This window comes from Ailuropoda melanoleuca, chromosome 1 (assembly GCF_002007445.2).
Source record: "Ailuropoda melanoleuca isolate Jingjing chromosome 1, ASM200744v2, whole genome shotgun sequence".
Taxonomy (NCBI): domain Eukaryota; kingdom Metazoa; phylum Chordata; class Mammalia; order Carnivora; family Ursidae; genus Ailuropoda; species Ailuropoda melanoleuca.
Window position 1 is genome coordinate 155,628,050 of NC_048218.1, and position 26,953 is coordinate 155,655,002.

Consider the following 26,953-nt stretch of genomic DNA (forward strand, 5'->3'; position numbering starts at 1 on the left):
AAATCTATTTGCCATTAGAAACCATTTAGCTGGATCAATTTTAGTTAAAACCATTGACAGATATTTTAAAAATTGGCATTTTATTTATTTAATAATATTTCAGGAAACACACTGGGGTTTAGCATAGCAAGGTGTACTGTATTTGAAGTGATTTAAAATTTGCTGTATCATAGATATTTTACAGGACTATAAAATGTGCGTGAACAATTTCATGTTTATCCAATTTCATGCTCATATTTCTGAGAAGTCCAGGAAGTCTTTTGGTAGAGCAGTTAACAATTCTGTACAAAAGTTTAGGAGTCATTTCACTTAAGACTTATTGAACACAGGGCGCCTGGGTGGCAGTGGTTTAGCGGCTGCCTTCAGCTCAGGTCACGATCCCAGGGTCCTGGGATGGAGTCTCGCATCCGGCCCTCTGCTCCGTGGGGAGACTGCTTCTCCCTCTCCCTCTGCCTACAGTTCCCCTTGCTTGTCCTTCTCTCTCTCTGTGTCAAATAAATAAATAAATAAATCTTAAAAAAAGATTTATTGAACACAATGAAGTCCTTGTATTGAATTATTAAAAAAAAATGTTGACCTTAAACTTGAATGGCAAAAAAATATTAAAATATTAAGATAACGTCAAGTTCCAGCTAAACCATGAAGAGTTTTTATTTATTTAAGTTTTTACTAAAATTTTTTTTAACAACCTTTTTTTTTTTAGGTAAACTCTGCACACAACATGGGGCTCAAACTCATGACCTTAGGATCAAGAGTCACATGCTCTACTGAGAGAGCCAGCCAGGCACCCCCATGAAGAGTTTTTAAATGTTTGTTAAAACCTGAAATGGATTACCCAGAGGAAGTTAGAGAATTTCCTTCCCTGATAAAATGATGAGGACTGAAAAATTGAAAGATGGTTTGAAATGCGACTACAGAAATATTATTTTTTTTATTTTTTTAAAGATTTTTTATGTATTCATTCAACAGAGAGAGAGACAGCCAGTGAGAGAGGGAACACAAGCAGGGAGAGTGGGAGAGGAAGAAGCAGGCTCCCAGTGGAGGAGCCTGACATGGGGCTCGATCCCAGAATGCCAGGATCATGCCCTGAGCCAAACGACTGAGCCACCCAGGCGCCCCCAGAAATATTTTTAGGACATAAGGGGAAAATGTAGTTAGAATTATTTTTCAAGAAAATGCACCTCTCAGATCTATTGTGGAGAGCATTATTGAAGCTAGTCTCAGTGTTATACTCTGATATCCATCATTGCATTTGTGCTGGTGTTTCCAGACAATGACTGAGTGTGGTAGGAATACTGAAGCAGTATAGGGGAGTGTGCTAGATTTCTTGGACATCTGACCTTGGTTCGAAGACTCTCTTCTGGCCTTGCCAAATCTTCTTAAAACTGCCCTGAAGTCTAACATCTTCCCCTCTCTCTCCTTTTTCTTCTTTCTTCTTCCCCTCTGCCTCCCTCTCTCCCTCCTTCTCTATCTTTGCTTCCTTCTCTACTTTACAGAGGTCAGTCCTCCATTACGTTCTCTTAGCACTTCTAACTTCCTGTAGCTCCTAGGAAACCTCACAGGTGTGTCTTTCAATAAATCTCTTGCACATCTCTTCCAGTCTTGTTGTCTGCTTCTCAGAGGATCTGGACTAATGCATAAGAATGCTGTTTCCCTGGCTCAAAAAAATAAATAAAGAGTAGGGGAAGGAGAAAGGAGTGTACCAATCTCCTGAATTGCTGAAAATTCATTATTAAAGACTTATTTAAGGACCAAGACATTACGTGTAAAACTAATTAAATAAACTTATTTTTATTACTCCCATTTAAAAATTATTAAAAACAGTTTGCTTAGGAGACCCAATTTTTAAAGAAAATAAATTTCGGTTACCCATTCTATTGATTTTATGGCCAAAGATAAATTTATTGTATAAACATAAAACTTCCTCTTCCACTTAATAAAATATAGTCTCTTAGCTTAGTCTCCATTGAAACTCTGAGAACTACAGTCCAATGTCCTATTCTTTTTCTCACATAAACAAAGGCAATTTGTAGGGTGGCTCAGTCAGTTAAGCATCTGACTCTTGGTTTTGGCCCAGGTCATGATCTTAGGGTCTTGAGATTGAGCCCCGTGTTGGAATCCATGCTGGACATGGAGCCTGCTTGATTCTCTCTCTCTGCCCCTCCCCCGTCACTTGCTCTTGCACTCTTTCTTTCTGAAAGGGGGGGAGGCAATTTGTCAACAAAGGGGGAGTTTGAAGGCATAATATGGAAAAAGGACATAATTTGTGGCAGATTTTATTTTCCAAAGATACACTGCAGTGTTTTCCATATATGTGCTCCTCTGTTATGTGACCTCGCAATCCTCCCATCATAGGTGGACTCTGTGTTCCCCTCACGTTGAATCTGGACAGGCTTACGTTCCTTTGCTCAGTAGGGAATGGTGGAAATGACCATTTTTGGATCTGTGGGTTGATATCTCTTACTAAGTTTGGAAGATTCCTAACCATTATTCTCTTTATATATGTCTTCTGTTCCATTTTCTTTGTCTTCTCCTTCTGCACACACAATACTCGATTTTGTCCCACAGATATCAGAATCCAGGATGCATTTTTTCACTCTTTTTCTTTGTATTTTAGTTTGAGTAATTTCTATCGGCCTACTTTCTTTTTCTTTTTTTTTTTTTTTTTTTTAAGATTTTATTTATTTATTTGACAGAGATAGAGACAGGCCAGCGAGAGAGGGAACACAAGCAGGGGGAGTGGGAGAGGAAGAAGCAGGCTCATAGTGGAGGAGGCTGATGTGGGGCTAGATCCCACAACGCCGGGATCACGCCCTGAGCCAAAGGCAGACGCTTAACCGCTGTGCCACCCAGGCACCCCTATTGGCCTACTTTCAACTGATTTTTTTCTTCTGTTTTATCCAGTTTGCTTAAATCACATTTAAAAAATTTTCTGAATGTATCTCTCATTTCATTTAAATTTTTTCCAACAATCTTGATCTTTATGCTGAAATTCCCCATATGTTCCTGCATGTTTTTCACTGAATCTTTTAACACGTTTGCTGCGGTGAGTTTTCAGGACCTGTCTGATAATTCTAATATCAAGATCATCTCTGGGTCTGATTCTATTGACCATTTCTTCTTTTGACCATAAGCCCAAATTTTTGGATCATCCAACCTTTCATAATTTTGGATTATGTGTCAGATAGTATATATAAAAAACTATTGAGAATGAATTAAGGAATATTTACTCCCAGAAAATGGTACATGCCTTATTCTATTACGTAGCTACTCTGGGTGCCTATCTCAGTCTAACTATAGTTGAGCTGGGTCAGAATTTGTTACAGGTTTAATTAGATTCAATCAGTATTGGCTTCAAATATTTTTGAGGGCATGATCAAGACTTTTTTTCTACAGGAAGGAGGTTTGTGTAAAGAGCTCTTGTACCTTATGCCCAGTCACCAGCTTTCTGAGCCTTGGAAGGTCTCCGTGCTTTACAACCTAGCTGTTACCATTTTGTTTGCTGGATAGTGGTCTCTGTTCTCCAGTCATGTTCTTGACTTTCACTCATGTCCCTGTGAGATCTCTCCTTATCCTGCTATTCTATCTCAGGTTTGGAGGGCTGTTACAGAATACCGTAGAAGGATTTTACTCTTCTGCTACTCCCTTCGTCTTCAGCAGCCAATGCCCTGGATTAGTTAAAGACCTGGATTGCTCTGTAGGGGTCTTTCTCATTTGGGGAAGATCTGTGAACCTTGAGATAGTTGGGGAAAGAGCACTCTTCTCTGACCACAGACTTTGAAATGTGTAACCCTTGTACTAAGTAAGGTTCATGAGTTAAAGCTGGCAAGTAGTTGTAGACTCACTCTGTGGCTGGGGCCTCCTGGAACTGTCATACTAGTTCACATATGGGCTTTAGAAGATGGTTAAATGATCAACTGGTTACTCTTTGTTTCTCATTCTATGCAGTCTTCTTTCTACAACCAATCCATATGAGATAAAAGCAGCTGTGAACTCTTCTTCCTAAGAATGTCTTATTTCTCCTGGATTTTGGTTCTTTTAGGTGTCTTCAGGTCTTCAGTTCTCTAATAGTTTTTTGTTTTGTTTTGTTTTGTTTTTTAACTATAAATTTGTAGTGTTTCTGGCTCATTCTTGTTAGGATGGGACTAAATGGTCTTTTATAAATCCTAAAGAGATATTCATTTTTTTTTCTAATTTGCAGTAGTTTCTCAGTTTTCTCTACTAAAGCCCATAACTCTTACCAGACAATGCTTCTACAGCTACAGCTCTTGCTTGACTTTTGTAACTCTTCCCTAAATTGCTGTTCAGACTTACAGGGAGCTGTAACTACCTGTTCTTGTTAGATCTGAGCTGCTCCACTACCCTTTGTTGGTTTCCTTTAGACTTGTCCACATTTCTAAAAACAGTCTATTAAACTATTTTTAATTATGCTATTTGAATGAGCCATATCCTTCCTCCTGGACCCCTGACCAATACATTGGTGGCATTTCTCCGAGACAAAGAGATTCAACTCACACAGAGAGAGGAGAGGGTATTATGAAGAAGACAAAGAAGAGTTGCCATGGTTGGGGGAGCAATGAAGTGGTAGCAATGTTGGCAGCATCCAGGAATGAGTAGAGGAAAAATAGATCTCCCTGCTATTACCTCTTTAGTAAGTCTCTGGCTTTTAAAATGGAAAGCTGAGCAACACTGGATTGCATGGGTTGGAAGGTCATTTTCCGATTAATTTTTGGACTACTTCAATGGAGCCTTCTTGGCGTGGTGGAGTTTGGGGAGGTAAGGAGAGTTTAGAAGAGGGAGCAGAAAATTACACGAACTCTACTTCAATCAGCTGCAGTATTCTATTTAACATATATTTAGCATTTTCTATCATGCAATTTACTCAACATGAACCCTTAGGTTCCACGTAAGTATCTGAACATTTCTTTATATAAAAGGAACCTTTTTTTGGTAGAAGGTACTAAGAAACAACCAAGCCTTTATTGGCTTAGCTTACTGTATGGAACACAGTATTAGGTATTAAAAAACTGTTAGATCTAATACTAGCTGACATGTATTGAGCACTCTGTGCCAGGCATTGTGCAAAAAATACTTAACATAATAACTCAATTTATGGGTGAGGAACCTGAGGATACAAGATGGTATTTCCACAGTAGACACTCAATAGTGTGAATGGACTGAGGTGAAGACTGTATCATTTAAAAATTTTTCACAATCCTTACTTGTGAAAAAAGAAGCTTATTGAAATTCAAGATTGAAAGACAAAAATTCTCTCCTGATTTTCTCTTGCATGCACATATTCATAGTTATTAGTATTTTGCAAATCCCTGTAGAATAAATTTGACCTGACAGGAGTCACATTTATAGGCCATGTACTTTACCTATTTTCTAGGAGTAGCAGAGATTTCATTCCCCTTTCATTCTGTCACTTATTTTCTTCCTTTCATTTTCCCCCACTTCATTGTCCCTTTTAAATCTTTCACATTCATTAATTTATTTCTCCACTAATTCCTTCATTCAAACAAGGCCAGGTGCTTAATTTTAAAATCTCATTCAAAATGGTGCCACGTCATCCACCAGGGCCAAGAACCGAGAGGTGCTGTCATATTTCTCCCTGCCAGCGTGGATCTCGGTCGAGCCCCGCCCTCTTCTCCTCACCTGCTCCCCAGGAAACGACAGCGAGGCCGCTGTCACACGCTCTCGCCTCCAGCTAGGTCCCCTACGGCCCCCGCCCCTCCCCCTGGCTCAGGCTCCAGCTGCGGCGGCCGCAGGTTCCAGAGCGGGTTCGAGTCGCGGCGGGCGCGCAGCGCACTGCAGCCCCAGCCCAGGGCCCCCCACCGCGGCTTCGGCCTGGCCCCAGAGGCAAGGACAAAGAGGCTGTCCCGGAGGCTCCGCCCGAGCCACGTTTACCTGAGCTTGCGGGAACCACAGGCTCCAAGATGGTTTGCGGTGGCTTCGCGTGTTCCAAGAACTGCCTGTGTGCACTGAACCTGCTCTACACAGTGAGTACCCGGAGCCCGTTCCTCCCTTCCCGGGGGCTTTGCACCTGCTCGGTTGCTCCTTGGTTTTCCTGCCTGACCAGCGACTCTGACTTCATTCCGCACCCCTTTCCCGTCTTCCCACGCTCTGCGCGCCCCTGGCCTCCCTATCAGTGCCCGCCCGAGACGTGGAGCCGGCGCTTGTCGCAGTCTCTTCCTTTCCCTCATTGTGAAGCCGTCGTCTTTCTGGCTCACTGGCCGCGTCTCTGCCACATTGCTCTACCCCGCCCCCTCACCCACCGCCTTGTTTTTCAGTCATTTGACCAGACCTTCCCACTTTCCCATCGCTATCCCTTCTGATACTCCCTCCTGGCTTCCAAACCCATCTGGGGCGAGTTTGGAGGCGGGAGAACCGCCTCAGGTTTGAGGACAGTTTTGCAAAAATAGCGTGGTCTGAAACTGACAAGGCGGCATATTTGACAGTGTGCATCTTGGTGAGCTCTACGTGCTCTTGTGATTTGAATTGAGGTCACCGAGTAGGTTCACAGGATATCCGCAGCTTCCGAACTTTGTTTCGTGCTTACATAAAGGGTTGTCTTCTTCTTTTTCCTTTTCTTTTTTTCTTTCTTCTTCTCTTTCTTTTTCTTTTTTCTTTTTTTTTTCTTTTTTTGTCCTTTTGCTCATACTGGATGCTTTTTTTCCATGGGGTCTCCCGTGTTATTAATAACCTAACTCCATTTTAAGCGAAATCCTCCAGTAAATAAGCAAGCCTCCACCCAAGTCATTTCTTTCTTTGCCAACAAGCTTGGGCCTTTTAGTTTTAAGGGGCAGTCTATTTCTATGATTTCTGAGGCACAATTCTGGGCAAACAGGAGAATGGGGGAGCAGGTTGACATTTATCGATTGCCTACCACATTCCAGGTTTTACATCCATGATTTCGTTCCTCGTTCTGACAGCCATCCGAGGCAAGGGGCATTGTCTACATTTTATATGTCAGATAACAGACCGAAAAGAGTTTTTCAAATAAGTTTACATAGCTGGTAGTTGGCGAGTCAGGAATAGAACCTAGACTGTGGGATCCAAATCTTTCCATAGGCTTCTCTCCCAGGTGGAAGAAACTTCCTCTTCTGTCATCATCCCTCCATCCTAGTCTTGCTCCCTTCTATAAATACACCTGGCGGTTTGCAGCACCCACCCTGAAAACAAACCCAGCTCCCCTGCATTAGCAGAGAGCTAGGCCATCTGTGCAAGCTTAGGTTACATCCTTGGAATGGAGAGGCTGCCTTGTGGTCACCAACAGGAGAGCGAGGCTGGATCGGTTTACCATCACTGTTCCTTTGTATATGAACATGCTTGCAAAGCTTTGAAGGCAAGTCAGTGAAATAAAGTATGCTTTTCTGGCCAGTTAGTAGGAATCTAATCAACATGGTCACTGATAGTAGATGTCGGGGGGGGAGGGGAATTGTAAAACACCTGGTGATTCAGCTCCTTGGAATTGGAGAGCCATGTCAAGTTTCAGAGCAAAATCCACCTTTGCGTCACCTGAAGCATGTTGATGGTATTGATTGTTTATTAAGTAGGTGCTGACCAATTCTCCAGGTATTTTCTTTTATTAGCATGGATGGCCTGCTTAGAACTTCAAATTCACCATTTTTTGCCCTGACTTTTGCCCCCACCCCATGATTTAGTCCTCTGTTCACCAGACACTTAGCCTTATACTGTGGGCTTACAGTAGAAGGTCTACTTTGCAGGCTTACTTGACTCAGAGGTCTATATAAATTAATGTGATATATATATATATATATATTATATATATATTATTATATATATAATAAATAATGTGATATATATATAGTTAATTATATAGATTAATGTGCAATATATATTAAAAGGCAAGTTATTTTTAGGTGTAGTTATTTTCAAAATATGTCCCTTCTAGTTGTATTTTCTGTGTATCAGGAAAGCAAGGAGAAAGGTGACTCTAAAGGAACATTTTAAGATTTTTATAGCTAATCCAACTTATTGACCTTCAAAGTGTATTCTATTGATTTTAATAGCTATGCAGTAAACCTTAATTAATTAGAAATTCACAAGGCTATAAAATGGTTAGCATCCTTTTAAATCCTAGACTTTTTAGATAAAAAGGATATTTCTTAAGATGAATTAATGTCTACTTCTTATGTATTGTGAATAAGTTTAAATAAGGTCAGTAGTTTAAATTGGAGGTGAATGAGGGTAAAAGTTGGACTAGGTCTAAAATAGATGCTGAAAATGAGCCACTAGATTCCATATCTTCCCTTGTCTCTCCCTCAACAATTTAAGATAAGAAATGTGAAGTAGTTGGGGGCAGGGCTGAAGTTGAGGACTTGGGAGACATTTCTTTCTAAGGTACAAATAGGTGGACCTTTCATAGGTTCTAATGCCACCAGGGTAACTACCTCTAAAATGTGCACAGAGTTGCAGGATTGAGTCTGAGGTCATTTCTAAAAGTGTTAGTGAAGCCAGGATTGTATATGGGAGTGGCAGGTTAAAGGCCACGGCTTGCTTTTGTGTTGAAACATTTTCTTGAGGAACTTAGGACTCTATGAGCCAGACTGTCCACATGCTCAGGTGGCCTGCGGATGAGCCTCAGATGAGAGCAAAATTCATGATCAGGCCAGAAAGCATGTCCCTAAAATAGCTTGGAAGGAACATCCCCCAAACTTGTCATGGACTTCTGATCACTAGCCAAAGGTGCTGTTGATTTGTTGTTATTTATGGTTTGGTCATTTTAATCAATAGAATCCCTAGTACTGAATAAATTAGTGTAGTGAACATAAATTGTTTATAGATATGGTAGAAAGAGGAGAAAGAGAATTCTCTTCCTCGCACCTTCATGGTATTATAAGAAAGAGAAAGACTGGCTTCAGAACTTCAGTATAGTTAAAGAGACTGAATGTTTCTTTACTCAAAAAATATTTATTTATTTATGACAGGCACTGTTCTCAGTTTGGGAAGACATCAGTGAAACAAACTGGGCTTTAAAATCAATATGGCTTTATGAAGCCTTTTTTTTAAATTTACTGTCTTTTCTCCATATGACCTCAGGAGCTTTATTCAGTCAATAAATATTTGCCTAATGTGTATACTCTGCTGAGAACTGTGGGAAGTAATAAACACATACAAAGGCAAATACCTCCCAACTCTGTGAAAGCAGGATCTAGTTGGGATTCATGGAGTCGGAAAATGTGATATAAGGGAATGACTGACTTTCAGTGCCTTAAAATTTAGGATGAGGGGATATCTTTGTGGGTTAGAGAAGTTGGGGGAGTGAAGAAGGTATAATGAAACTGGGGAAAATGTAGAAATAGTGTCAATCTTTTTCATACTGCTTAGGATATAAATGCAAATGAAAACTGCTTTGGGAAGATGGTCTATTTTATGTTTAATAGTTTATTTTAGAATACTTTTGATTGAAAATGCTTTGATAAATAGTGACAAACAACTTTTTAAAATTATAATTTGTGGAGAATTTTAAGAATATGAAATAAATGTTATTCTAAAATATGTTAATAATTTATGTCCTGTGCTTCCTAAGCAGAGAAGAGACTTCTAGGAGTTGCACTGATTTTTAATATATGTATTAAATATTATATATAATACATATTCATATATATGAATAGTTTTTAATTGAGAACGTAAAGAACATACATGACTGTGATCTTAAAATGAGAAGGGTCATTTCAGAAGTTTGTTTCCTTTTCTATATTCATTCTTCTAAATTCTTTCCAAGTTTGTTTTATTGATTTTTTGTTTTTTTGCAATTTTTTTCCTCTATACCTTTGCTTGCTTTGGGAAAAATCACCATGCAGCATCAAAAATTATGCTGATTTACATCCATTCTCAGACCCTGATTGACAATACTTTACATTTTAATATCTCTGAAACTGGATTGTCTTAAAATAGATAAAACATACCATATGTAAAGGTAAAAAAATTTATCTCTGCAGTCTATAGGGAGAGAAAGAATTGGGGTCAGGAAGAAAACTTAAGTTTGAATATCAACTCTACAACTTGCTTGGAATTTAACCTTGGGCAAACAGCTTACTTTATTCGAGCTTCAGTTTTTCCATTTATAAACTGGTGATATTTTTCATTCTCCTTCATGAGTTTGTAGGATAAAATGGAAAAATGTGGATAAATCCTTTGGATGCACTACAGAAGGAAAAAAATTAAGTTGTTACAGCTTCAAGAGTAAAAGGTTTATTTTAAATTTCTGAATTACAAACCTGCTTGTTATGATGAAGATTTTGAAGTAATTGGGATTTCTAGTACTTAACGCTAGTTGGTGTTGACTCAAGCAGGCCCTGTGGAGGCAGGGGTTCATGCCCTCAAAGTAGTAATATTAATCTTTTAGTTGTAAAAAAAAAATGACTGAGGTACAGTAAGTAAAAATATGGAATGATTTACCTGTACCTTTTTTTTAGTCCCATTCTGGTCATTAGAGTGCTAGAAAAATTTGATTTTGTTCAGTCTTAACTCCAAAATAAATGAGAAACACTAGTACTTCAGCCAAAGAAAAATCTACTCATTCCTGTTACTTTCAAATGATTGCACTGATGTCATTTTTCAAAATTCCAATAATCATTTTTCAGATTATTCTTGTTTAACATTTTCATGTGTGGTTGGGTTTGTGTTATTTCTCTCTGTGTTCTCGTTCAAACTACTGAATAAATTTAAAATATTTAAGTGGTTCTTGGTTATTTTCTTGAATTTTGATTTTAAAATGATTCACTGTTTACAGAACCTGAGATTTTCATGTGATGCTGTTGTGCTGGTATTTATAGTCTGCCTTTTTTGCCAAGTGTGTTTGTAAAATTTTCCGGCTTTTGATGTAAAAATGGTAACAAAAATGTGCTATTTATTGCCATTTCTCACTTGAAGTGAGGTTATTGACTTTCATAAAGTTTAACGACATAAGATGCATTACAAAGAAAGAATTCATTTTGGGAAAAATTGTATTTCAGCCCATATTCGAAAAGTGAGATTTGAATATTTCAGTGGCTTGATTTATATACAGTTTTAAGTGGTTTAAAAATGGGCCATTATCACTTCAAACACATTTGAAGGACTGGTGAAGGCAAGTTAGGTTTAGATCCTCTTTGTTCCTGTCACATTTCATCTGAATTTATACTCCAAATTATTTTGCCACTGTAAAATGAGTGATCCAAACCCATTTGTGATAATAGATGAAAACTCTTAGAGAATCCATCCAAATTCTTTAGCATGCCCTTCGAGATCTTTCACCATCTGCCCCTCCCATCTGCAGCCCTTGACATCTTTTAGCCACAGAGAATTCCCCACACAAAATGCCCTTTGTTGTCTTTCTGTTTTTGCTGATCTTCTGCCCTCAACCTAGAATACCTTGCTCTGTCTTTGTAAAATTACTCAAATACAGTCTCTTATTTCTTTAGTCAAAAGGCATTGTTTGCTTACATTTTTACTTGGAAATCTTTTTTTTTTTTTTTTTTTAAAGATTTTATTTTTATTTATTCGACAGAGAGAGAGACAGCCAGCGAGAGAGGGAACACAAGCAGGGGGAGTGGGAGAGGAAGAAGCAGGCTCATAGCAGAAGAGCCTGATGTGGGGCTCGATCCCATAACTCCGGGATCACGCCCTGAGCTGAAGGCAGAGGCTTAACCGCTGTGCCACCCAGGCGCCCCTACATTTTTACTTGGAAATCTTAATACTTGAGTGCCACTCCAGACTAATTCAGGCAGATCCGGGGAGAAAGGGAAGGCATGTGATTATTTTTTTCCTACCTAATTCTAAATTACAATGAGGGCTGAGAGTCAGTATTGTAAGATTTTGTTTTACTTTGTCTTTGCCATTGACCATCCCGACTCTCCATATCATAGGTATCTTTGTAAGTTTGCTTTTTCACTCCAGCTAGACCATTAACCATTTTGTTCTTGTTGTTGGCAGAGATCCTAGCTTTCTCTTTGTTAGATCCTTCAGTGTGTAGCATTTTCTTTAAAACAAACAAACAAACAAAACAAAACAAAACAAAAAAACCAGCGCACACACACACCACACACACACACACACAAAGGCTATACTCTCTAAATACTCCTTGAATTTACTTTACAGAATAGGTTGCCCCCTTTTTACCACAGGCAAAACACACCTAATGAAAACTTCATAAAAATGATAAAATGATTATAATATTTAATCGCAAAAATGATTAAATATTAGGGGTGCCTGGGTGGTTCAGTCAGTTGAGCACTCGACTTTTGATTTTGGCTCAGGGCTTGTCTTCCCAAGCAGGCTAATCCTGGCCATATTTAAATATGGACTTCTCTTCCTCTACCCACCCACAACTTCACCACTCTTCATTCTTCTTGCTTCATTTTTCTCCATTTTCATTTTGCTCACTTTCTTGCCTTTTCATATGATGTATCATTTATTTACTTATTTACTTACCATCAACTTCATCCCATAAATGTAAGACCCTCTCTCCTTTTTACGTTATTGGCCTAATATATTTTTAGTCTTATATAAGATGAACCTGAATAATGTTTTCTTTTATTCATTCCAATAATAAATATTAATTGAACATCAAGAGCAGCAAACAAACCAAACCAAAATGTGCTGCTTTCATGGGTCTTACATTTATGGGATGAAGTGGATGGTAAGCAGATAAGTAAAAAAAATGATACATCATATGAAAAGGCAAGAAAGTGAGCAAAATGAAAATGGAGAAAAATGGAGCAAGAAGAATGAAGAGTGGTAAAGTTGTGGGTGGGTAGAGGAAGAGAAGTCCATATTTAATATATGGCCAGGATTAAGCTGCTTGGGAAGACAAGATGGGGACAAAGATTTGAAGGCAATGAAAGACATATCTGGGAAGAGTGTTTCAGGTAGATGGAACTTTGAAAAGATTGAGGAAGAGGAGCATTCCTGGTTTATGCAAGCGACAGAGATGAGTCCATTTGACTGGGACAGAGTGAGCAGGGGATGGAGTGGTGTAAGATGTGAGTCAGAGAAGTTGGGAGATGCAGATGATGAAGGGCCTTGGGACCACTAGAAGGATTAGAGCTTTTATACAGAGTGAAATGGTAGCCGTTGGTGGCTTTGGGCCTGATTTTTCATTTGAAAGATTGGCGACTGAATTGTGAATGGATTATAGACAGCCACAGTGGAAGCAGTGAGATCACATGTAAGGCTATTGCAGTAATTTAGGCAAGAGGTATGGAGGGCTTGGACCAGTGTGATATCAATGTAAGGGAAATAGTCCGATTTGGGGTGTATTTTGAAAGGGGAGCCAACATAATTTTCTGATGGGTTGGAATGGGGCATGAGAAAAAGAGAGGGGCATGAGAAAAAGAGAGGAGCCATGGGTTACTCATGGTTTATGGCCTAAGCAACTGGCAGGATGGATCTTCTATTAATAGGAATGGGGAGACTGCGGGTGGAAAAGGCTTTGGGAGGAAGATAAAGGGTTCAATATTAGATGGGATGCCAATGAGATACCCAAATGGAGATATCACACAGCAGTTAGACTGACAATAATGGAGTTCAGGGGAAAGGAGTAGCCTGGAAGTTTAAATCCTGGGAACCATCAACATAGAGAATGGGATTTAGGGTTGATACTGCATTAGATCCACAAGTTATTGAAGATAGATGGAGAAGTGCAGTCATCTGTGGAATGAACCAAAGGCCCCTTTACAGTAAGAGCTTTAGGAGACAATGAAGAACCAGGAAAGGAGCCTGAGAAGGTAAGAGGAAAACCTGGTAGAGGTTGGTGTCCTAGAAGCCAAGTGCAAGTCATTTGAAGGAGGCAGAATTGAACATCTGTCTCAAATGCTGCTAAGTGAGATGAGAACTAAGACTTGGTCTTCGAATTGATCAAAGACGTCATTGGAAAGAGCAGTTATCCTTCTGCTTTTCACAGGACAAGCTCTGTGGCCCTCAACAGTATGGACAGAGTCCTCATCACTTTCCTCTCCCAACGGTCCAGCACAACCCTGGCATATGGTTGACATTTAGTTGATTGAATGACAAAATCAGTGCAGGGCTGTTGTGCCCGTAGCCCCACTTCTGGTCTCCCAGAACTCCCCACAGCGGGCAGGGGTAGGGGTGCACTTGGCACTTGGTTGGCAGCTGTGAGTGCCACCTCGAACTGTTATCCTTGGAACATGACAAGTCAGGATCCCTTACTTTTGAATCCTTTTATATAACTTCTTCTTAGCAGATATTATGTAACACGTATATGTGTTTTGTGCCTGGTAATTATAAAATCTGCTCGGCACCACGGAGAACATGAGGAAGGAAAATATGTGACAAAGTCATGTGAGGCTTCTTTGTATCCTTTGAAGAATGAAAACGAAACAAAGAATTGAGGTCCTGGTTTCAACATTAAACATCTAGATATTTGGCAATATCTAGATTATTTGTAGAGTTTTCAAATTTCTATCCAGATATTTGACATCATAGAAACACGTGCTTGATCATCGCTGAGTTGTTCTTCGGTTTTCCACAGTAGGCAGAAGTTCAGAGAGAGAGTTGAGTGCTCAAGTGTGATTGCTCATGATGAACATTGAAGCAGGTACAGGGAAGCCTTTGCTTTCTTTATGTGTCTGTGGATGCTGGGCTACATTTTGGTGGTATAGTCCCTCTGAATCTTATTCCTGTTTTTAATTTCTTATCCTCCACTATTAGCACAACTTCTTTCTTATTTTAGTGCTGACAAAATATTTTTGAATAATTTAATACAAAATCAAGTCCAGTTTTTTTTTAAACGTTCTATATTCCTCTTTCATCCTCAAAACAATTCACTTACCCTGGTAGAATTCAGATGCTAAAAAAAAATGTTGAAGTAATGAGAAATATTTTAGGAATAATTCAAGTTTCTCTTTGCATCTTATTTTGAAATGTGGTGGATATTTGATGAAAGAATGAAAATCGTTTTTAAAGGTTATATAGAGAAAGAATAATCTGGAACATCATTGGGCTGAATTTCTTTTCCCCAAATATTATATTAGTTAGGGAAGAAGCATTTCCCTGTCCTTAAAGCATAATGAGCAATTTCATGAGCTCTTTCATTCAGCAGTGTATTTTGAGTATCTCTTCTGTACCAGGCACTTAGCCAGGTGCTAGGAATATCAGAGAAGCATGCGCCTTGCTTATATGGCACTTAAAGTATAGAGGGTTCGTTAGAAGAATTTGAAGTATGGCTGGAGGTGGGGAATAGTGGCTAATGAATTACCTCCAGCAGTAATCCAGGCTCCTCACATCCTTGGATTTGTTAACCTGGGATTTGGGCTTTATTCTAAGATTAGAGACAACAGATCACCAGCCTGGGAATGACCAGATCTTCCTGGCTTTAGAAAAAGACCAAAGACCACCATATTAGGAGTAGAGTCCAGCCCTAGGTAATAGAAACCCAGCTACTGCTGCTTAAAATAGTAAGCTTTATTGTTTTCATGTAGGTAAATGTCCAGAAGTAGGCAGTCCAGAGCACGGGCATGATTCAAGGATCTTATCAATGTCCCAGTCATCATTGTTTTCCTGCTCTATCATTCTTGGCACATAACTTTCTTTCTTTTCACCAAATTGCATTGGCAACTCTAGGCATTATGATTTGTTCCATTCCTGAAGGAGGAGGAGACTGTAAAATGCTTTTCCTTGGTAAGATGTGTCTTTTGTTGAAATAGTTTTATTGAGTTATTATTTACATACCATAAGCTGCACATATTTACAGTAGAAATTTAGTAAGTTTTGATATATGCATAAACCCCTAGCCCCATTGCCACATTCAAGACCTTGAACATATCTATTGCCCCCCCACAGTTTGCTTATCCTTGTAATCCCTCCCTCCTGCTGCACAACCCTTGCTCCCAATCTGCAGGCAACCATTGACTTGATCTGTGGTGCAGTGTAGGCTGGAGTTAAATTTGCTAAGTCTAGACAGGGTGTTTGCAGACAGTAGATCATGTAGGGCATTTGTCTGGGTCATTGATTTCCCTTCTCGGTTTATCCTCACAGTGAAGTTTCCAGGAGGTCTTTTCAGCTAAAAAGGAGTGCTCATATTTTTTAAAAGCTTACCTTCAAGGTGAAGGACTTAGCGTTAGTCTAGGTAGGGAAAGTGGTCTCAATTGTGAAGGTAGACAAAGTCTCTGCACGTTGGAAGGTATTAAAAGATTTATGATAAACACTTGGAAGATGAAGCTTGTATTAACCACAATTCTTTATGGGTTATAGATGAGCTTAAAAGAATATGTTTTTGAGAGAGCACAAACTCTCGAAAGCATAGGTAGAATTGGGACATCCAAATAGTTGGATTGTCAAGTATGGCTGGATCAAGGGGCTCGGAAAAGGTCAGAGCTCTCTTGCTCCTTTTATCTACTTCTCAGCTCAGCTTGACACTGCTTAGTTTCTTTTTGAAGATAGATCTTTCCATGTGCGGCCCTTGGCAGAATCAATGTTAATTGTTCTTATAGCTTGGTGTGCCAGAGGAACCCATTTGTTTTTCTTTCAATATCCTTTTATTATGGAATGGAAGAACTGATTGACACCATTGGTTTATGGACCCATCCCATGGACCAATCACTGTGGATAGGAGGATGAGCACCTGTGGTTGATAGGCCTATGTTGTGTGTCTCTACTGGTGGTAGTGGTCAGATGGGACTTGTGAAACACCGTGATTCAGAGGTTTACAAGAGATGAATGTGCTGGGTGGTAAAGGCAAAATACGTCTATAATAGAAGTCATTCCTCTCCTGGGCAGGAATTTGATTCTTCTATTCCTCATTCTAGAATGTCCTAGCAACTTCATCATTTGAAAAGCTTAGTGTAGTAGTTTAATATTTCAACACACACTTAAGCTAGATTATAAAGATCGTTATGCACAATGTATTTTTTCTTTTGTTCTGTAATGGCGTTACAAGTATCCACAAGTGTACAAGTGCGCGCATGCTTATTAGTTTTGAACAATTTTGTGTGCTAGAGTGATGTTGAAGATAAACACTTTTCATTCTTGCTCCCTTATTCTGGGCAGTGCACTGGGCACTTTTGTGTGAATGTAAGTGTATGTGACAACATCCCTGGTTGGGTTAAAGGAAAGTGAAAAGCACAAAATGAATTCGGTAGTTGACAAATGGAAAAGTCGTACGAGTAGAAGACTTCACTGTTCTTTTTATGCATGGCTGTGATGCAGCCAGGTCTCCTAGGGAGTAAGTTAAAGAGATGCTATGCAAACCCATAAGGATCCAGTGACAAAGCAAGAATGCTATCTTATGCATTATAATGTTGCTAGTATTATATCTCAGTGTTAAAAATTATTTAAATATAATCCTATGCACTATGATATGGCTCCACAGGGAGGAAAAAAAAAAACGCACTAAGCAGAAAGTTTGCCACAGTTCTCCCTCTCTGTCCTTGGGCAGGTAGTTTTGTGACTCTTTCACCTATAAGATGGAAGGGAATAGATCACTGGCCAGGTAGCATTGTGCCTTGGTGTTCTGTGAATTTGCACTCTCTTGTGAGCCCTAGTTGAGAATTGCCGTGTCCCTTCCACTAGCGTCTTCCTCAGGGTCCATCGCTGTGTGAACTGTGGCTTCTCCCAGCACCTCCCCTTTCAGAACTTGGGGAATTAACTCTACGTAAGTCTACGTAGAGGCTTTTCTAATCTTGCTTTGGTGTGTCTTTTCCATTATAGCTCTTCTAATCTCTCTTTTTAGAAGCTCTCTTAATGCGATACACTTCTCTTTGTTTTAAAGAGAAAACAGGAAAGGTTGGTGCTTCCTGCTCATAAAAACATTGCTATCAATGAGTTAACAGATCCATAATCTGTTTTTATCAGTATTCTGTCTCCTAAGGGAAGGAAACTATTTGTCATAGGTCTAAATTTACTTTCTATTACAATTGGTCTCATAGGAAACTGTTGTTATTATTGAACAAAGGATTCTTGCAGTTCCTTTGTCTACCAAGTTCTAGTGACAAATATAGGCTTTTTAATTATAAAGTTAGAATTAATTTTATTGGAATCAATAATTTTTAGATCACTAGTTTGGAAGACTTCCTATAGCCCCATTCTCTTCAAAGTTACAAACCAACCATAACATATAATTACCACTACTCAGAAATAAATAGTTTCATTACTATCTTTAAAGGGCTTCTTTACAGTAAAAGTTCAACTCTGATGGGCAAATATAATTAGAGGCATATCATAAACCTTTGGGTGCTATTTCTAATTTTAAAAATTATGAATACTTGAGGGCTTTGTGTCACAACGTGTTAGAAGCATTTGCCACACAGAACATAACATTTATGTTGTTTTCGATTATTTTGTTTAAAAAACCTAACATATTTTGGGAGTTTATCAGAAAATTGACTAGCCCAAATAAGTTGATGTTTGGACACTTTTACTGTTGTAGTTATAACTGCAGAATTTGTGTGGGATTGGATAGTTAACTCTATGTTCTCTTCCACCTTACAAATGAGAATGTGTATTTGTGGGTGTGCCAACATGCCTGCGCTTGGGAGTTGGGTACAAGAAGGAGAGACAGGGTGGTGTCTTTTTCACACATGAGGCCATCCAAGTGTGATCAATCCAGGGCTTTGTTTTCTGCTGTAAACAAGTGGAGAGACAACAAATCGTTGGCTACTGCCCTCAGGTGTATACTCCCTTCATTCGAAAGCCTTCCATTTTTCTAACTGGGAGCCCATCCCAGGAGAGAATGTGGACAGTCCTTGAAGATGCACAGATGAAAATTAATTTGAAATATTAGAGAGATGAATGAGAATATCTTGATTTATGTGGCTGTGTTTGGGGAATAGTGGAAGCAAAGGCTAGATGAGGAAAGTTGGACCAGTTGACAGAGGAAAGCAAAGCAGGAGAATTTAGAATTGGTGCCATGGTAAGAAAGGGGCTGTTAAATTTTCAAGGCTGGTTTTAATTAGGAAATATTTCATGTGCAGAGAAGATACTATGGTAGACTCTTGGGAACCCAACAGGGTGATTCCATAGATGCCAGTGTTTTTGCCACATCTGCCTGTTTTTTAGAAGTTAGGTGTTATACAGCTAAAGGCCCATTCCATCCCCGTTTCCATTTATCCCCACTCAAAAGTCGTCACTGTCCTAAAATCAACATCTGTTATTTCCAGCCATGTGTATACACTTATGACTATTTGACCTATTAGTCAACCACAAAGAATATAAGGTGACTTTTTGTGGGGCACCTGGATGGCTGAGTCAGTTACGCGTCCGACTCTGATCTCAGATTCGTGAGATGGAGCCCTGTGTCAGGTTCTGTGCTGGGTGTGGAGCCTGCTTGAGAAACTCTCTCTTAAAAGATGGCTGCAAAAATTTACAATTTGTCTTGAATGAGTTCTAGATTCTCCACCTCCTTCGTGTCATCAGGCTTAATTTGTGCCAGTCTGGTGCATGTGAGAGGATATCCCATTGTTGTGGTTTTTGTTTTCCTGATATATAATGAGATTTAACATCTTTCAGGTATTGATTGCCTTTTGGATTCTTCTTTGGCGAATTGCCTCTTACTACCTTTGGCTGCTTTACTGTGTGCTTTTTGTCCTTTTAAATTGATTTGTAGGTGTTCTTTGATATATATATGTGTGTGTGTGTGTGTGTGTGTGTGTGTGTGTGTGTGTGCTGCAAATACCTTCTAGTTCTAGGCTTATCCTACATTCGTTTGATGATTTTTATTGTGTAGAATTTTAAAATTTTAATGTGGTGTATAGTGTGATAGGTAAGAACACAGAATCTGCAGCCGTAAAGCCTGGGTTCGTATCCCAGTTCTGTCCCCTCCTTGCTGTGTAATCTTGGGCAAGTTACTTAACATCTCTGTGCATGACTTTCCCCAACTGGAAAATGAGGCAGTAGTACTACCTAACTCTAAGGATTATTGTGAAGATGAAATTAGTTAGTGAATGGAAAGCACTTAGAATACTTCTTTACACATAGTAAGCCCTACATCAGTATGATACTTGATTTTGCGGGGTTTTGTTTAAAAAGCTTTTCTTTAACTACAAAGTCAAAACATTTTCCTCTATTTTTTTTTCCTAAATATTTAAGTTTTGCTTTTATATTTAGGGTTTAAATCTATGCTGTGAGGTAGGGACTGCTACTATTCTTTTTCAAAACACACAGGTAATTATCACAGGGCTATTGATTAAAGCCTCCACTCTTCCTACTGATTTGGAATTCCATCTCCCTCCAAGCCTACACTGGTGGCTTATTTAGATCTGTGTCAGGTACTTGGTTTTAACTTTTGAGTCATTACAACAAGTTATGATATTTGTTTCGATTTTTAACTTCCTTAGCTTTTTAGTTTTATTTGTATGTTTAATTTTAATAATTAAAAAAAAAAGATAAAACCTGTCTAAAAGATGTAGAGTCAGGCCCAGGTTTTGCAAAGCATGGTGAAAGCATGAGAAAGAGAGGTCTGGAACGGTTAGTTGAAGGCACTGACAAAGGTTGATTTGCTACTAGGAGCGTTTCTTACATATGGTGCTGGTGAGAGTACAGCTGGGCTGAGAAAGAGTGGAGCAGACACAGCCTTTCTATTTAATCTTAAAAATGTTCCTAGCCCTTTGGCAACAGGTGACATTCATTCTTCCATGGAAATTAATGGATCATTGTATCGAGTTCCACCCTAAAAAACCTTATTGAGACTTTGGCTAGAAATCCATTGAATATGTAGACTAAATTGGAGGTGAATTGATGCTTTATTATAAATAGTGTTCCCACCCATGAACTTGTTAGATCTCTTCATTTAAAGCAGTTTTTCATGTTCGTCAATTAATTTCACAATTTTCTCCATGAAGGTCTTACAATACTTTTCTTAGATTTACTTATATGTACCTGATATTTGTGGGGCCTATTACAAATCACATCCTAAAAAAATACATTAAAAATTTTTTGGGGGGTATATTAGCATGCTGTTGACGTTTGTTCATTGTTCCTATTTATAACAACTTTTCTCATTCTTACCAATTTTAATATTTTTCAGTCTCTTGGATTTCCCATGTGGCTACTCCTATTAATATGAATAAGAACAGCTGTGTTTTCTCCTCATCGTTGTTCGATGTTCACTCTTTTTTTTTTTTTTAAAGATTTTATTTATTTATTCGACAGAGATAGAGACAGCCAGCGAGAGAGGGAACACAAGCAGGGGGAGTGGGAGAGGAAGAAGCAGGCTCACAGCGGAGGAGCCTGATGTGGGACTCGATCCCAGAACACTGGGATCACGCCCTGAGCTGAAGGCAGATGCTTAACCGCTGTGCCACCCAGGCGCCCCTCGATGTTCACTCTTATTCCGTTGTCTAAGATCTCCACTACAATGCAGACTAGAAGGGGTGATAGCTCCTAGTCTTATTCTTGAATTTTGAAGGAAATGTTTCTCAGGTTTTATTATTGAGTATGATTTTTGTTTTGAGTTTTTGATAGCTATTCTTCATCAGTTAAGGACATTTTGGGGAATTTAGCCTTGTTCTTTTCCTTAAAAAATAATTTTGCTGAAGGCCTGTCATTCTCTTTTTAAAGGAAGCTTTATTTATCTTCTTTCTACTTTCTTTGGCTTTGCTCTGTTGGCTCTTTTTCAAGTCTCTATTTTTAAATATGGTTTTGTCCATATTGTTTTAATTTCTTTTATCTTTTTAGCCACTTTAAACATAATACTTTTAGTCTCGTTTGGTTAGTTCTATTAACTCACCCTCTTGGGGGCTCTAATTTTTCTTTTGCTGCTTCTGTTGTATCTCTCTAGTGGCAGATTTTTTTCCCTCTTCTTATATATTTTGTGATTTTTGACTGACAGCAAAGTTTTTCCTTTTTTCTTTGGGAATGGTGTGAGGGCCAGGATTTCCAAATGTCCCTCCTGAATCATTTTGGGTTTGCTCCTGTGAGTTTTCCTTCCCTAAATCCTGTTACTGCCTGTGATCAGCTTTTATCTGAATTGCTTGGCTGATTTATCAGAATCAGCTTCCTGCATGCCTGGGTAGTGACATTTAGACTGCAGACATTTAGACTCCAGATTCTAGGCTTAGAGTTTCTCTTTCTTGCAAAAAGCTTTTTGAAGGGACTGAGAAATCTTTGCTATCACCCTTGGTGTGGTGGTGTTGTTTTTCTATAACGCCTTACACTGAAAATATAGCTTTCTAGAAATACTCATAAATGGTCCTAGTTCTCCTTCCCAGCCCTGCCTGGTTTGAAACCCAAGTCCCTCCTCTTTAGGGATTGTTCTGATCTAGGAATTCCTTCCTACCCTTCCCACCCAGAACTCCCGCCCACCCCCACCCATTGTATGCTTACACTTTTGACTTTGCATTTTCCCTTCCTTTCCAGCCTGTGGGACTTTCCCATAGTTTCTTGGTGCTCAGGTATATAGTTAAATAAAATATTACAACCTTTTACAATATTTTAAAGTATTTGGAGCAAGAACGATTCTATGGTAGGTCAGTTGCCAATGATCCCAGAACCCTCTATGGTAGGCTGAATAATATCCCTTTGCCCCCAAAGGTGCACATCCTAATCTTTGGATATGGATTGTTATGTGACCTTACATTGCAAAAGAAACTTTGAAATGTGATTAAATTAAGCATTTTGCAATGGGACAATTATCCTGAATTATCTGGGAAAGCCCTGTGTAATCACAAAGGTCAGTATAAGTGGGATGCAGGAGAGCTAGACTCAAAGAAAGAGATGTGCTTAGGGAAACAGGGTGTAGACTAAGAGATTTGAATATGCTAAGATGCTGGCTTTGAAGGTGGAGAAAGTGGTTACAGGCAAAGGAATGCAAGTGTCTTCTAGAGGGTGGAAAAGGCAAAGAAAGGAATTCATCCCCAGAGGTTCCAGAAGGAATGCAACCTTATTGACATTGTGATTAGCTTAGTAAGACCTGTGTTGGACTTCTGACCTCCAGAATTGCAGCAGAATAAATTTGTGTTCTTTGAAGCCACTAAACTGGTGGTAATTTGTTAAAGTGACAAGAGGAAACTGATAAACTCTCTCCACTGTTTTTAAGGGAGGAGTGCTTTGTATTGGCAATAGGGATAGACGGACACCTATAGAGACACAGCAGAGTGAGCTTGGTGAAAAATACTTTTGACAGAGAGGTCTATTGACGGGAGTAGTCTCTTTCTTCCCCTACTCAGGAAAAAAAAAAAAAAATCAGAGCAGAGGTACTTGTGAATGTTCTAGATACTGTTCTCAATAATAGCATAATGCCTAGTCTGAGACCCGGAAGTTCTTATTGCTGTGATAAAGTATCCCTCTCTTTTAGTTGTAGATGTTATTTTTCAAAAGAGAAAAGATTCTCATTATTAACAAGCCTGTAAGTTGGTAACTGTGAGAGCAGAAGACAGTTTTCACATTTTGCTGAGATGTTGCTGCTGTAAATAAAGGATTTGGTCTTCTAGGAGGGTGCCAACAAGGATACCTGACTACTTTACTCCAGCCTCATGGTAGGATTCCATTAGTGGTAAAATATCAGGCAGCTTTCTGTAATAGTTATGGTTCCTGACTTGTCCAGTGCCCACTGTGCGAATTGTTCTGTAGTAGTTTCCTAGGGTTTCCTGGATGAATTACCACAAACATGGCAACTTAAACACAATAGAAATTTATTCCCACAGTTTTGGAGACCAGAAGTCCAACACAAACGTATCATCAGGGTTGCACTCTCTCTGAGAGCCTTTTCTGTCTTCGGGTGACTGCTGACATTCCTTGGCTGGGAGCCACACCACCCTCTGTCTCTGTCATTACGGGGCCATCTCCTCTCTCTGTGTCTCCCTCTGCTTCTCTCTTATAAGGGTACTTGTGATGACATTTAGGGTCTACCTGATAATCCAGGGTAAGCTCCTCCTTTTAAGATTTTTAATTTAGTCATATCTTTTGCCATATAAAATAATATTTATAAAATACTTAATAAATATATATTTATTACACATAATAGAATATTTATATTTTTTTAAGATTTTATTTATTTATTTGATAGAGACAGCGAGAGAGGGAACACAAGCAAGGAGAGTATAAGAGGGAGAAGCAGGCTTCCCACTGAGCAGGGAGCCTGATGTAGGTCTTGATCCCAGGACCCTGGGATCATGACCTGAGCCGAAGGCAGACGCTTAATGGCTAAGCCACCCAGGCACCCCTAGAATATTTATATTCTGTTCTTTTGTTATATAAAGTAATATTCACAGTATGGTCATTTTTTCAGCCCATAACCCGCTCCTTTAGGATTTCTTTGCAGCCATTGGCCTCTTCTATTTATCTGGATTTTTTTTTTTTTTTNNTTTTTTTAAAGATTTTATTTATTTATTTGACAGAGATAGAGACAGCCAGCGAGAGAGGGAACACAAGCAGGGGGAGTGGGAGAGGAAGAAGCAGGCTCACAGCAGAGGAGCCTGACGTGGGGCTCGATCCCATAACGCCGGGATCACGCCCTGAGCCGAAGGCAGACGCTTAACCGCTGTGCCACCCAGGCGCCCCTTATCTGGATTTTTTTGATTATTGTTCTGACCCATCTTGTAAAAATATCTGGTAAAGCAATTATTAGTCTCATTGTAATTTTTTAGTCTCTGCTACCCTGACTTCTAGAGCAACGGTCAGCAAACTATGGCTCATGGGTCACATCCATTCCACTGCCTATTACTGTATAGCCTGCCAACAAAGGATGGCTTTATATTTTTAATGTATTTTAAAAAATCATAGGAAGAATAATATTTTGGTGCACATGAAAATTCCATGAATTTAAATTTCGGTATCCAGAAATGAAGTGACACTGGACACAGCTCTGCTCATTCATTTACCACTGCTTTTGTGTTACAGGAGCAGAGTCGAATAGTTGGGGCAGAGACTGTGTGATGCATGAGGCCAGGTGATAAATAGCTGGCAAGTTTGCCAACCTTTGCTCTAGTAGGGATATCTCATCTCTGGAGTGTACAGTGGGCACTAGTCAGTTGTTGTTGGCTATTTGACTTGTGAGAATTTTGTTAATATACTAAGGATTTGGTAGGATTCCCAAAAGGATTCCTTAAAGCAATAGGGTTAGAAGAATTGTAATATCATATTATTCATGCTTCTGATCTTTTTGGCTCTAAGACTCAAATAGAGAAATAGTGGTAATGCTGCTCCCAAAATTTAGTTGAATTAGGAAATAGGCGTCAAACCCAGGAATTGAAGTTGGCAGGTGTGCTGCTTAACTTTATGTGTCAAATTGGCAAGGCCATGGTGCCCAAATGTTTGGTTGAATGCTAGTGTAGCTATTGATTTGAAGGCATTTTTTAGACTTAGCATTTACACTCAATTGACTTTAAGTAAAGCAGATTACTCCCGTTGTGGTAGGCCTCATCCGATCCGTTGAAAACCTTAAGAACAAAGACTGAGGTTTCCTTTTTTTTTCTTTTCTTAAAAAAGATTTTATTTATTAGACCATGCACATGAGCAGGGGGAGGGGCAGAAGGAGAGGGAGAAGCAGGCTCCCCGCTGAGCAAGGAGCCCTGTGTGGGGCTCGATCCTAGGACGCTGAGATCATGACCTGAGCCGATGGCAGACGCTTAACTATCTGAGCCACCCAGGCATCCTAAGACTGGAGATTACTTAAGGAAGACAGAATTCTGCCTCAAGACTGTATCATAGAAAACCTGCCTGAATTGTCAAGCTGCTGTCCTCCTACAAATTTTGGACGTGCTGGCCCCACAATTGCATGAGCCAATTCCTTAAAATAAATCTCTATTTCTAAATATATATCCTGTTAGTTCTCTTTCTCTGGAGAACCTGACTGATAGAGCGAGTCCCTCTGATGTGTTGCAAACGCGGAGCCCCTTCAGCCTTTGGTCCCACGACACAGTGGCAGATGCTGAGCACAGCCCAGGCGAAAGCCTGTCCCCGCATCCTCTCACCTTCTTCTTTCACCCGTTGTGGAAGGAAACATGCTTTATTTGGATACCACAGAGTCAGGAGTAAGCTCGCTGGTGGCGGAGCAGAGGACTTTTTCTCCATCACAGGTAGCTGGAAGTCATGAGAAGATGGTGAGTGAGAAGATAAAAACAAGACAGAAGCAAATGGACCTGCTGATAAGGAGCACTTGAGAAAATGAGAGTGGCCAAACAATTTCTGGGTGGCAAAGGTTGTGAGAATTTCTTCCCTCTCCTTCTGCCTCTGAAAACAAAATCTTTCTGTGTACTAACCACCGTGGATAACAGCAAGTCCGTGTAACTCCTTAACTTGGTTCTATCATGCTACAAGCAGTTTCTTTCCTTCTCAAGATCTGCTTTGTAGTAAATAGACAAAAGTAAAATAGGAGGGCACCTGGGTGGCTCCGTCAGTTAAGCGTCTGCCTTCGGCTCAGGTCATGATCCCAAGGTCCTGGGATCGAGCCCCAGGTCGGGCTCCCTGCTCAGTGGGGAGTCTGCTTCTCCCTCTCCCACTCCCCCTGCTTGTGCTCTCTCATGCTCTCTCTCTCTCTGTCTAAAATAAATAAAATCTTTTAAAGGATACAAATAGGTGTTCTTTGTCAATATTTAGCGGTTTTACTTGTATCTGTACACATAGGAGGTTTTAGGTACCAAGATATTTAAAATTTGTGTTACTAAACTATGATTACACGTATAAAAAATAAAATATTTGAGTAAAAATCCTTTTGAGTGAGTGGTGATTTATTTTATATTTCAAAACAAAGTTTATTGGGTCTTGAAATGGTGCTAGAAAGTATATTTTATGTATTTTGATTCCTCCCAACTATGTATTATACAGTCACCTGCTCCAGGAAATGGCTGACACTCAGTGAAGATACTGCCTCTTTCCTGCCCCACAACCCCAGCCCCCAACCCTCCCACATACCTGTTTCAGCTTTATCTTCTATCAGTTCAACATCGTATTTACATGGCACGCTCTTTATTTGCTATTTTAAAGAAATAATTGTAACTTTGTGTCTTACAAGTATTGACTGATTTTGAGGCATGCATTCTACCTCTTCACT

General features: G+C 39.4%; 1 protein-coding gene across 1 annotated transcript in view; it reads left to right on the plus strand.

The window, feature by feature from the left end:
* The first annotated feature begins 5,748 nt into the window (after positions 1-5,748).
* TSPAN13 (tetraspanin 13) overlaps positions 5,749-26,953 on the plus strand; it is a 30,985-nt gene continuing 9,780 nt past the window's right edge. Inside the window, exon 1 of the mRNA XM_002917402.4 lies at positions 5,749-6,002. Within this exon, the coding sequence (XP_002917448.1) occupies positions 5,940-6,002 (63 nt within the window). The 5' untranslated portion in view covers positions 5,749-5,939. The remainder of the gene's footprint in view (positions 6,003-26,953) is intronic.